Source organism: Oryzias melastigma, linkage group LG7 (assembly GCF_002922805.2).
Source record: "Oryzias melastigma strain HK-1 linkage group LG7, ASM292280v2, whole genome shotgun sequence".
In the NCBI taxonomy this organism is placed as follows: Eukaryota; Metazoa; Chordata; class Actinopteri; order Beloniformes; family Adrianichthyidae; genus Oryzias; species Oryzias melastigma.
Genome location: NC_050518.1, coordinates 3,797,363 through 3,809,823, shown reverse-complemented (window position 1 = coordinate 3,809,823; position 12,461 = coordinate 3,797,363). Strand labels below are relative to the sequence as shown.

At 37.7% G+C, this 12,461-nt stretch overlaps 2 protein-coding genes across 2 annotated transcripts in view; one reads left to right on the top strand and one right to left on the bottom strand.

Moving 5' to 3' along the window:
* The window catches only part of ppih (peptidylprolyl isomerase H (cyclophilin H)), a 19,193-nt gene that overhangs the window by 4,254 nt on the left and 2,478 nt on the right, over nucleotides 1-12,461 (bottom strand). The window contains exons 2-4 of the mRNA XM_024293971.2: nucleotides 2,756-2,820; nucleotides 2,603-2,626; nucleotides 1,475-1,519 (exon numbers count right to left, since the gene is read on the bottom strand). Of these exons, the coding sequence (XP_024149739.1) occupies nucleotides 1,475-1,519; nucleotides 2,603-2,626; nucleotides 2,756-2,820 (134 nt within the window). The remainder of the gene's footprint in view (nucleotides 1-1,474; nucleotides 1,520-2,602; nucleotides 2,627-2,755; nucleotides 2,821-12,461) is intronic.
* si:dkeyp-100a1.6 lies at nucleotides 5,842-9,060 on the top strand. Its single transcript, XM_024293970.2, has 2 exons — nucleotides 5,842-5,955; nucleotides 7,577-9,060. Exon 2 carries the CDS (start codon nucleotides 7,662-7,664, stop codon nucleotides 8,724-8,726), a length of 1,065 nt encoding a protein of 354 aa, XP_024149738.1. The 5' UTR covers nucleotides 5,842-5,955; nucleotides 7,577-7,661; the 3' UTR covers nucleotides 8,727-9,060.

Here is a 12,461-nt window from a genome sequence, read left to right as displayed (position 1 = left end):
GCACAAACCTAAAACTTAAACCGAGTGAAAAATGATGTTTACTTGTAACAGCTGCGGTTCGTATTTTCAAATTTTGCTACTTCGTATCCCTCACTCTCTTCTTTTCAGGCCTCAATTTACAGTTTAAATTCAGACTTTCTGTTTTCAGAGTAGATCTTACTTTTACATTGGGGGCGGGGCTTTGACCCTATTCGCTACCTGGACATGATAGACATTGGACGAAATGAGGTTTAGGTAACGTCATTTCTGTTCCAAAACAGCGTCTGTTGTTGGCGCTGCCATATCATCCCTCCTCTGATGTACCAAACTTTGGGAGCGCATCATCATTTCTGTACGCCACATCAGAGGAGGGATGATATGGGTGGCACCAACCGGTACTCTGGAGGGGAAATGACGTCACCATAACCTCTGTCGCCCGATGTCAATCATATCTCGGTAGCCAATCCGCTTGCCAATCCGCTTAAAGCCCAGCTCCAATATAAATTAGGATAAACTCTAAAACAAAAAGTCTGAATTTAAGCTGTAAATTGAGGCCTGAAAACAAAAAGGGAGAATGAAATGAGAAACAAAAATTGAAAATTCAAAAGAGCAAAAACGAGTAAACTTTTTTTTTTCCAATTGGTAACAAACTTAGGCTTATTGATTTTTTTAATCAAGTTTCAAATTAACTTTTTTTTTCAAATTTGTAAAATTTGTTCCAAGTTTAATTAATATATATATATATATATATATATATATATTCAAATTTACAATTTTTCCCCATTTTTTAAATTTTTCTTTAAGTTTTCAACATGTACTTTTGAGTTATAAACTATCTTCAATTTTTCTTTTTTATTTTAATTCATTTTAGGGTGATCCTGATTTGATCTTACCTGCCTTAGCCAAATATTGCCTGGGATAGGCTCCAGCATCCCTCAAAGGGGATTAAGCAGGTTTGGAAAATGTCTGGATTTTTGTCTGATCTCTTTTATTTTCACAATACCTGGAACCTCTGCTTTGGTCCTATTAAATAGGGGTTCCAAGTATTAAGAAAATGAAGAGTGATGTCCTAGATTTAAAGTCCTTGTTTTGATTCCAAGTAATACTTGGTGTATGAATGGTTTTAAGAATTGGTGAATTGATGTGCAGCTTCAATTGCCGAGCAGATTTTGTGTTTTGCCCACTCAGAAAGGGATTATGGTATAAGATTTCATGATACTTTTCAGACAAAGAGTTCTCCAGTCGCTCAGGAGATGAGTCTCTTTGACACTGTAACTCTATAAGCTAGAACGTATTTACGCCAACAGACAGTTGACTCAGATCCCGGTTACTCACAACACCTCAATCTGAATTAAACAAGAACTGCATTTTGCTTTTTTTAATCCTCTGAATTTTTAGATTTTATGAATCTTTCAATAAAAATATGAATTTTAGAGATATATAAAAATAAATAAAATGTAATCCCAATGAAACGTGAAACTATAATTTTGTGTACCTGTGAAATGTGCAGCCTTTGTAACCGATGGGAACGCCATCCTTCCTGTAAGCGAGAATAAAATCAAAAACTCAACATTCAATGACTACTAGCTATTTATTAATTATGAAATGGCATTTTCAGATTAGAGAATTGACTTTTCTAGTGAATCATGCTTCTTCTTTGGGTTTCACTCGTATGAAACATCTGCCTCCATCAAACCCTCTCCTCTTTATCCTCCTCAGTCACATCGACCCACCTCATGTCCTCCTTCAATACATCCATGAACCTCTTCTTTGGTCTCCCTTTAGAACTCTTTCCTTGGTGGAAACAACCTCAGCATCCTTTTCCTAACATTATCACTGTATCTCCTCTGAATCTGTCCAAACACTTCAAATTATCTACCATGAGCTGTTCCTCTGATGGATTCCTGATCCTATCCATCCTCATCAAACCCAAAGAGAACCTCGGCATCTTCAGCTCTGCCTCCTGTCTCTTTCTCACCACAGTCTTCCACACCTTTCCCGTCCTGACTCTTTTGTCACACCTCACACCTGAAACCTTCGTACACCTGGTTCTCTATCTTTTTCCTCAGTTTGGACCATGGGTTGGCAATTCCAGGCCTCAAGGACAGGTGTGTCTTCACATTTTCCTGGTATTATTGCCCTTCTAACACCGGATTACCTGGATCTTACCTGGATCAGGTGTGTCTCTAGCCAATCAGAATATGCCAGAGCAGAGTAAGTTAGAAAACAAGCAAATATGCAGCCCCTGGTGCCCACCCCTGTTCTGCAATTTTTAAACCAAGCCCCTTAAAGTTCTCCATATTCCACCTGTCTAGATGTTACTCCACCTGCTTCCTGCTCTCACTACACATCACAATGTCATCTGCAAACATCATCATCCACAAACATTTCTGTTTGTCAGTCTGTCCATCAGCAAAGCAAACAAGAAGAAGCTCAAGGACATTTCACCGCTATCTAATAGCTCTCTCATAAGGTCCTGAACGAATACAAAGTACTTTTCTGCCATCTTGAGGACTTCCTCAAAACTTAAAGAAAGTTGCCTAGTGTAAAAGAATAAACAATTGCTTTGGAGAAAAAAAATTAAAAAGTACAAGTTCAAATTTCAAACCATTTGCTGCCTCACCGAAACTCTCCTGTGCAGAACTGCCTGCAAGAGAACGTGATTATATTTTTTAAAATACATTAAAATTTGAACATTTATTATTTTTTTTATAATAAACATGAACACAAAATGATAAAGCTAATTCAGTCAACTGGAAAGAGGAGTGATACTAACCGGAAATTCTCAGCCGTCTTTGGAACCACATCAGCAAACAGCTCAATCTTCATCCGTCCAACATCCTGACAGACATGAAAAACAGGTTTGGGATCAAGTCTGCCAACAAAAGGTAATACTTTACATAAAAGAGGAAGGCATTTTTATGAAAACAAACAGTGCACCTATGCATAATCAACGAAAAGAAAAACAGTCTGGATTAGTCTAAAAAGCATTATTTGTGAATTTTGCAGAATAACCTTTAGGTGTAGTGAAATGTCTATTTTTAAAAGCACCTCTATAGACCCGATACAAAATAAAACCATCTGGTTATGTGTTGAATCTTTAACTCTTTATAGGTGTGATTGAGGGTGTAAATGTAAAACTTGTTCCATAAAACTGACATTTCAAAACATCAAATAAAGCTCTGGAGAAGGAACTAAAACTAAAGATGTCCTGTTAACCTGTTCATTGTGTCCTTCCAGGAACCCAAAGGTTTTTTTTTAACATTCATTGGTATGTAGTCCTCAGAAAGTTATAACTAACTAACAAAAGTTCCTCTTTTGTTTTCAACAAACTGTGACATAAAAAAAAAAACAAATGTGACATTTTCACCTGAATTAAATCGCTTGTTAAAAGTTGTCACCACCTCTACAAATGTTTTCAATAGGAAAATAGCTGATAAATGCTCAGCTTTAACAATTTAACACCGGCGCTCCAGTGTTTATGTTCTTTGACTTACTGTAACTTTTCAACTGTTCACACGATCAACGTAATTCCAGTAGATTCTAAAGGAGAGAAGCGCCAGTTGAGAAGCTACAGAATTTTTAAGATTTTGTGTTTAAGTGTCACCAGTGACACCTAAGATGTTAAAGGGTTAAAGGACATTTTGTATCAAACAATTGGGAATAAGGATCTTATACCTTCTCAAATATGAAGACCTTTCATTTTAATTAAATGGTAAATGGCGTATACTTGTATAGCACTTTCTACCCTCCTTCGAGGGCCCAAAGCGCTTCACAGTCACAGACCCATTCACCCATTCACACACACATTCACACACTGGTGGTGGCTCCGCTGCCGAACACTGGCGCCAACCTCCCACCAGAGGCAATTCGGGGTTCAGTGTCTTGCCCAAGGACACTTCGACACATGGGCGGGCAAGGCGGAGTCGAACCCGCTGACTTCTGATCAGGAGTCGACCACCCTACCACTGCACCACGGCCGCCCTAATTAAGGCAATAAAAGCTTTGTTTTCCCCCAAATTTTATAGTATTATTTGGTTAATGTTCAAGCATATGACAATTGTACAATTTAGAGACCCACTGTGTTGACAATTGTGTTTTTGGTGATTTTATCATGTTCTTGTGGCCTTTTTCTAAAAATGCAGAACATATGTAAATAAAAAAAGCTCCAATTTCATTTCTGAGTATTTCTTTATTCAAATTGTGCTGAACTAGGAGCAGACACAAAAAGTAGTTTGTAAAAGACTATATTTGAGATGTAAAAATTGTACTCAGCTGCATTCTGAGCTACAAGCATCCATTTGTAGACAAACACAACCATGAACGTCTTGTGTTTTCCTCGTCTGAGCTAGTATCTGGCTCAGAACTGTATATGTGGATAGCTCCAATATGCTTGCTTTTTTGTTGCACCTGTAATGTTAGATTGTGGTTGTGAGGGGCAGTAAGCTAGCAGGAGAGAGTGTAAACAGGGAGCTCTCAGCAACAAGGAGAGAAAGGGGGATGGGCGGTTGCTCCAAGTAAGAGGCAAATTTCTAATGAATTATTGCCGCTCTGCAAAAACTATCCTAGAAAACAACATATATTTTTCAATTTGGGCTAAAAACAGCATAATCATGATCAAAGCATCACTGGGAACGCTTCTAAAACAGCTCAGAAGATGATCAGAGTGCTTTAGAAACAACAAAACCCTTCCCTTCACATTAAAGTTTCCATTATGATTTATTTGTGTGACGGCTTAATTGGATAAAAATACAAAAGTGTTGTGTGAACACCAACTTAAATGCTGGTACAACTAGATGACTTTCTGCTCATTTTCAAAAAATGCAAATTACTACCAGGAAAACCAGCAGCCACTAGTCCTTGTAATGTACTGATAGTGCCCTGGCAAAGATATGAAACAGAAAAGATCATGGTGTTGATTTTCACGCTGCTCTTCATTTGAAGAAAGCTTCTTTGACACACCTATGAGTAAAGGCAAGTAAGACAGTTTAATTATTCCTAAAATTAAGAATTTTTATTACTCTGTTCTTTTTTTTCCAATTTTGTTTTTTATTTAACCAGACAGGAATTTGTTGAAATCGGGATCTTTTTTCCAAGGGCGATCTTGCTAAGAGGTCAGCAGCATACGCCATAAAAATAAAACAGACAACAGAAAAAAATGCAGAACAAATATATTTATGAATTAAAAAATAACACAAAATGTTGATAAAACAGAAATTTAATAGTGCAACAGTTAAGAATCAGACGAGTAATAAAGTACTGTTTGAAAGATGAAATAGTTTTATTTTTTATTTTAGACTCCATTTTTTCCAGTGCCAATTAGGTTCCAGTAAAATCCTTTTATATTACATTTTGGGCTCAGTTTATAAATAGGAAAGTTAGATTGAAGATGTACAAGTGGTCTAAATCGGTTGCAAAATGTTCTTATTGATTGCAACAACATACCAAGCTTTTAATCATACTTAAGACTTTAAATATCCACACCACACCTCTTTTAACCATCCTGCAGCTACACAAAACTTCTCGTCAAACAGAGACGCAGAGCAAACTGATGAAATTAAAACTGTCGGGTAATATCGTGTTTCTGAGAAGCAACATAAAGCTGACATTTAAGCAGTAGTAGATTCGTGGAATTGTATCGCTGCTGCTTTTGTTGGGAAACAAATAAACAAAACCACCCAAAGAGTCTGGTTTCAGTCGGTATGTGTTGCATTTCCCTGCTTCACTTCATGTAAATGATTGCAAGAAAAGGCGCTCACCTGCTGGGCATATGAGAGCAAACAGGTTTTCTCTGAAACAAGGAGGGTGTTGCGAGTGTGCAATCACAAAAGAAAAGGCGGAGCCTTTAAGAGCCATCTAAGGAGGGGCGGCTTGACTACATCGCAGTCAAACTCCAGCCGATGAAAGCATGCACAACCTTTTACCAAACCATTAAGTTTACTGAACTGCTGAAAATGTGGGCACTGGAAAAACCAGGTACAGTCATTTCCTTATTTTGTCTGTTTCTGATTATATTCGGTTATGGAAACTTAAATGTCCGGCTGGATGAATTGATGCTGATGGGAGTGAATGTTCACAGAAACGGAGTTAAAAAAATCTAAAGTAAAGCTTTTTAGTCTAAACAATTCCTAAAATTCTCAGTTTGATTTTCAACAGCAAAGAGAAATTGATAAAAAAGTAAAGTCACAAACTTGTAAAACAAAACCCACCAAATGTGAGGGCAGAAAATCTCTGAGGCTCAAGTCTGCAGATAATGTGGACCATGTAAAATTGTTGTGAAATAATTGAGACAAAAGCGACAATTAAGCAAAAGTGTAGCTTAATAACTATATAAACCTCAGTTTGTAAAATATTTAAAGTAATAAACACAATCTAGTGCTTACATAGCTGTAAAGCAGGAGCTGACACTCGTATCTGCAGAGATTAAAAAAAGGGCAACTTAAGAACAGAAAGATCTGCTTGGAAAGGTCACTAATCATGCAGCTCAAAACTATTTTCTGAGTCAATCTTTAATCTAACTTGAAAACCTGCCATGACGGAATTTGGTTACAAACTTTGAAGTAAGGCTAGATATTTCATAAGTTCCTGCATGTTTAATATATATATATTATGCTAAAATGTTCTTTGTTAGTAAGAAGTGTACTCTTCAAACAAAATTATGTACGCAATAGTTACTGGAACTAAATTAGTTTACTGACAACAGCTTCTTAAATTCAATAGTCTTAGGAGCAAAAACTTAAAAGTGTGCTTACGATAGACAATGTTTGTGTTGACCATCTGGCCCGTTGATTTCTTTTTTTAAACAAAGAAAGAGATTATTAGTATAAAAGACCCACTCAAATAAAAAACATGTTTTTTGTGCTTTTAACATGTTTTTGTGGCATTTACCTGATGATGAAGGGCAAATATAAAGAAAAAAAAAGTATTTCTGAGTATTTCTTTATTCAAATCGTTGTAAATCACAACAATAAGGCAGTTTGAAAAAGAGTTTATTTATTATGTAGAAAATGCAGTAGACAGGCCACAAGATCTGACCTCTCTGCAACAAGGAAGGGTAGAGGGAGCGGGGTTGCTTTACACCAACAGTCCTGCCCAGAACTCAGAAGTGAATTTCTAAATAACTAATGCCACTCTGCAGGAACTGTCTTTTTTGGCTAAAAACTGCATCATTTCTCAAAATAGATGACTCTAGTCGTCTTTTGATGACAAGAGAGTAAACTTCCCTTCTCCAGTCATCAAAAGATGACATCTTTTGATGACTGGACAGATTCTGAGAGGGCGAAGCTGTTGTTTTGTCAATGTAATACCTGTGGCTTTTTAGTATGAGACTCATTTAGGTTCGAACTTTTAAGAAATAATTAAAATGCAGTCCAGGTAAACATTTAAATACGTTTTTTTACCATCCTAAACTGCATAACTTCTGTGCATTTATGGATGATTGTTAAAAGCATCCACAAGTCCTTCATATCACACACTGAACATTATATTTAGTCGATGAAGATTTTACTTTTTGACAGTTTTTTTTCTGTCTCTTGTGAGTTGTGAATTTTTTTAGTTCTAACTTGTCTTCTCATTCATTGTTTTGCATCTGTTACAGGACTATCTCGTGCGTCTTGAAACCGAACTCTGCATTAACACAAATACTACCAGAGTATTCATCGGCATCTGAGGCAAACCCCAAAATGTTGAAAATGTTGGCAATCCTGGAGCAATGGGACCTCTCTGGCTATCACACAGACAACTACAGCAGCTATTGTTTACTTTTGCTCTTCAAGTTGGGATTAGACATGGTGGTCTTCTTTCTATGCAGCCCAAAGAAGTACACCTACTTTCTAAGCATGTGCAGCATGTCCATTACACTGGCTGACTCGGTTTTTACATTTTTAATGGTGACCACATGGTTTCTTGGAACTGAGAGGTCTTTTGTGTCCCCCTGCACCCTCTTGGCTAAAGCATCTGCGATATATAGTGTGCTGCCACTGCCTATGATGTGCCTGGGTTTACTTTTTTACTGCTTGGACAATACTCATGCGAGCAGATGCGCTACATTCCTGAAATCCCTCAGAAACATATGCTCTACTTTACTGGTGTGGACGGTGGCGATCATTTTCTCGGTTAGCTTCGTCAACACTGAACCAGTGGAAATGGAATATGAAACTGGGAAACACGCATTGGTGTGTGAGGTACAAGAGTCGATGGTGGTGGGCACCATTACATCGTTACTTTTCATTGCAACAATATTTGCCCTGCTGCCATTCTGCTCCGGAATTTTCCACTGGATGAAAGAGGCTGACCAATTACAAGAGGCAAGGCAGGAACAAACAAACAAAAGCGACCTGTTTTCTACTTCTGCAGGAACACAAACCACTGATGGGAGGAACAATGGAAAGAATTACCAGAAGGAAATTATTTGGTCACGGCCGCCTCTGTGGATCAGCCTAACCCTAGCCTTCTGTACATTTTGGATGCCCTATCTGGTCGTGTCTGTCACGTGTCAGCTCTGCGGTTTCCCGGTACCTGCCTACATTTCTGTTAACCTTCTGTGGTTGGAATGCACCAACAGTCTGACGACAGGTGTAGTGTTCTGGGTAAGGAGCAAAACAACAGGGCCATACAACAATCTACCAGAAAATGTCTGCCTGTGGCACATTTACTGGCACCTTAGCAAAGGAACTCAACAGGTGATAATGCCTCTACCTGTTTTCAATCCGTTGAAAGACAAGGAACAAACTCTGTCCCTTGTGTAAAGAAATACAGAATAAATGTTTGTCATTACAGAGCAACGGCTTCCACTGAATACACTCAATGTTCTTTGCGTACTGACGTAAATTGATTTCTTTTCAAGGGTGTAGGAAGTTTTACTGGAGGACCAAACTGCCAGTTGCACAGCAAAGAAGCATAAACTCATGTAAACAAAGGGGATCACAATCAACTGTACCTGTTAATTTACATAAAATGTAAAGGAACTGCTGCCATTGTTACCTGTTTACAACCATTTTAAACTTTTTTATTCTTTGGTATTTTAACAAATCATTGTTTTTACCTTGTAGAAAATAAATATATACAAAGTGGTGTGAGTTTATTTTGAGAATTGTTCTTGTTTCTGTATTAACACTTAAAAAGGCAGTGCATTGTAATTTCAAGTCTGTGCTTTATAGCTGTGAATCAAAGTATGTTACTCCATCCATTAAACCTGCACAATAAATCGCAAATTTATCATCATCGCAATAACAGCCCGGACGATACGCGTATTGCCAAAGACAGCGGAAACTGCAATACATTTTTTTCCTTGGGTGTTTTTACACACATGCTAAAAAATCTCATGGCAGCTTGAAGTATTCCAAGAATCAAATTAAGCCTTTAATACTACGTTCACACCTTGTTCAGAAATCCACGTTCTAGAGACCACTTCCAATGAAAAGTTTATGTAAATGTACAGTTATAAGACGCTACGCAAGTATAACTCTTGTGCTATCCTAGGCATGTATACATTAAAAGTGGGGTCATCTGAAATCCTGTCCACCTTTGTCATGGAAGAGATCAAACATCAATATAAGGGTCGGGTCATCTGGACCCCTAAAGATAGCACAAGGGTTAAGTCAGTTTTCAGGCTCTACGTACACAGCATGTAGTGACTGAGCATGTGTCAAAAGTTAAACCAGTCCAACTTTGACCAATCAGGGACTCAAATTTGGTGGTGACGTATGGATAGCGTCTTTTTTGAAACACAGAAGCTGGGGCGCCGAAACGGGGGGTGGGGGGTGTAAAGGTGGCGGATTGTAGGGACCCAAACTGATGGGGGGCCTACAAAGGCCCCTAATGCAAATTTGCTGCTGTATTAGGGGCCCTATAAAAATAGTTTTCATGGGGCCCAAAATCGCTAGCGGCGCCCCTACACATAAGTACCAACTATTTGAAAAGTGTTCAATAAGGATAAATTAATAAGTAAAGCTCGTGTTCGGCTGAAAATATATGACACCAAGACTTTCAAATACCGGAATAGAGCTGTGAAAGAAAAAGTATTGAGCAAGATTTACCAGATTTTAACGGTTTTGACCATTTGACATCAAGCCTCTTCCAACTGTGAGTACATGCACTAGTATCAAGTGGCAACAGTCCAGTGAGAACACCATATGCCAAAAGCGAGTTCAAAAATCACCATTCAGGCTGTTCTTCAACACGTCACACATGCCTGGTGTGTAGACATTTGACCAATCGAATGGAGCCCTTTATGCTAAATGCCAACTCTTATGTAGACATGGGTCATTTGAAGGTTAAGTTATGTTAACAGGCATGGAGCTACCACCAGTAACCTCAGGTAAATTTGTTTAGTATGTACTCTTGCTCCGATTTTTGGCTTGTGTGATGGCAGCGTTCTCTGCCACACCCACAACAAAATGGTGGTAACCTCAATACACTGCACACTTCATTTTATTTCATATATTTGATACATTTAAAATTCATTTGTAAATAAACACAAACATTTCTTTGAGTTAAAATATATATTTATTTTATGTTTATTTGTAGAAACACATATTTTGATTTCCTCATATTGGGTTGTTTGATTAATTTCACCTGTTTTGAGTTACCAGTGCCGTGTATGCTGGTTGCTGCGGGTGTGGCTGGGGTTCTGCTCCTGGAGCTGTGCTGTTGGGCCAAAGGAGGAAATGCAGCCATCACAGCCTTTAAATGCTGTAGCAGGGCAATTGGCAGGCGCCACCTCCAGAAGTCTCCAGGGGGGAAACATGGACTAATTTAATGCTTATTTACTTTGATTCTGTAAAGAGTTGCTGTTAAGTTGTTAATCATTTTTGTGTACTTTTCTTTTGCTTGCTTTTTCTCCTGAAAGACCAGTATTTTTGTGTTTAGTATTTTCTGTTGTCTTTGTTAAATGTTTAGTTCCCCCGTGTTTGCCAAGTGGTTTGATCGCCCACTATATATGTTCCCCTGTTGTGTCTTAGGTTAGGTCAGTTCATTTCTGTTACTTGGTCTGTTCAGTTGGTTAAAGTTAAGTTCAAGTTTATTGCCTGAGTTAATTCTGTTTTGTTGACCTCTTTTAAGGGCCCACTTTGTAAATTATCTACCATTTTTTGAGAAAATTAAACTTTTCATTTTTGGATGAATCTTCTGTTGTCCTCATTGGCCGCTCGATCCCTCACAGCTTGTTATGCATGTTATTTGGATTAGAGTAAACCATGAGCTAAATGATGTGCTTACTCTGTTGTATTTTACCAACAGAGCAGGTGTTGACCAAGTATAACTCAGTTAACTTCTGAACCCATGTTTATAATTTTTTCATATAAAAGTGTTGCACTATAAAGTACTTTATAGACCTTCTAATAGCCCAGACACATATTAAAGAAGCAACCACAAAAGTGCAGGAGCTGAAATTATCATCAGCGTATGAAACAAGGACACGCCAGAGGAGGAAATACAAACATTAACCAGGAGACACTAAAATGATAAAGCAAGAATAAAAGACAAGTTAAACAGATCAGTCTTTAGTTTCTCTTTAACAATTTCCGCAGAGACAGAAGCTCTCAGATCTTGGGGGAGGCTATTTACACTGAAAAAGGCAACAACAATAAAATGAGAACTCATTGTTTGCTGAGCTGCTTTCATTTGGGACAGTTAAAAGAAAATACCCCGGAGACTAGAGAGTTCTTGGAAGTCTGTAAGGTCAATGCAGACCCCATAAAAAGGAAGAACCAAAGCTGTTTTTTAATGTAGTAAAAAAAAAGAAGGACAATCTGTGCCAAAGCTGACAGGCAACCAAAGCAGAGATCTTGAAAAGGGTTTAACAAATGCTCTTAAACTCGTCTTAAAGACACTTCAGCAAACTTAGGGATGTCTTTCATTTCTCATTTTACATACAATACTTTTATTGATTTTACAGGCAAGAAAAGCATGTTGTAACTAATGTCTCAGCTTTAGACACAGAAAAAGGTAAAGCATGGTATGTTCCTGAAATTATAAAATTAGGTATTGTGTTGTAAATTAATTTGAAACTTCGATGTGCATTTCATAGGAGCCAAAAATAAATGTGATATCTAATTTTTTATCCCTCCTACCCCTCCACCACCTTCTTCACTTTAAGCCTAGGGGTTTAAAAGACACAGATACGTACAAAAAAACAAACAAACAAGCAAACAAAAAAAAAACAATCTAGTTATGAGAATAACAGCGGTATTAGTTGAAAACAATAGATGGAAAACAAGTTTGTGTTGGTATAAGGTAAAAAATTGATTGGGAAGTAAATAACTGGTTTCCGGTAAACTGTCAGTTTCCTTTCCTGTTCTATTCTTGGCCTTGTTGAGTACATTTGAAGTAAACAAAATAAAAATAAAAAAAAAAAATCAGTCAATCACAAGCTTGCTTCAAACAAGATGGGTCAAGTTGGTGGTGTGTAGGATGACTCTGGTGATGATGAAGAAAGAAAGGGCAAACGCAGAGAAGAGGACAAACTAGTAGAGAGAAGCTAA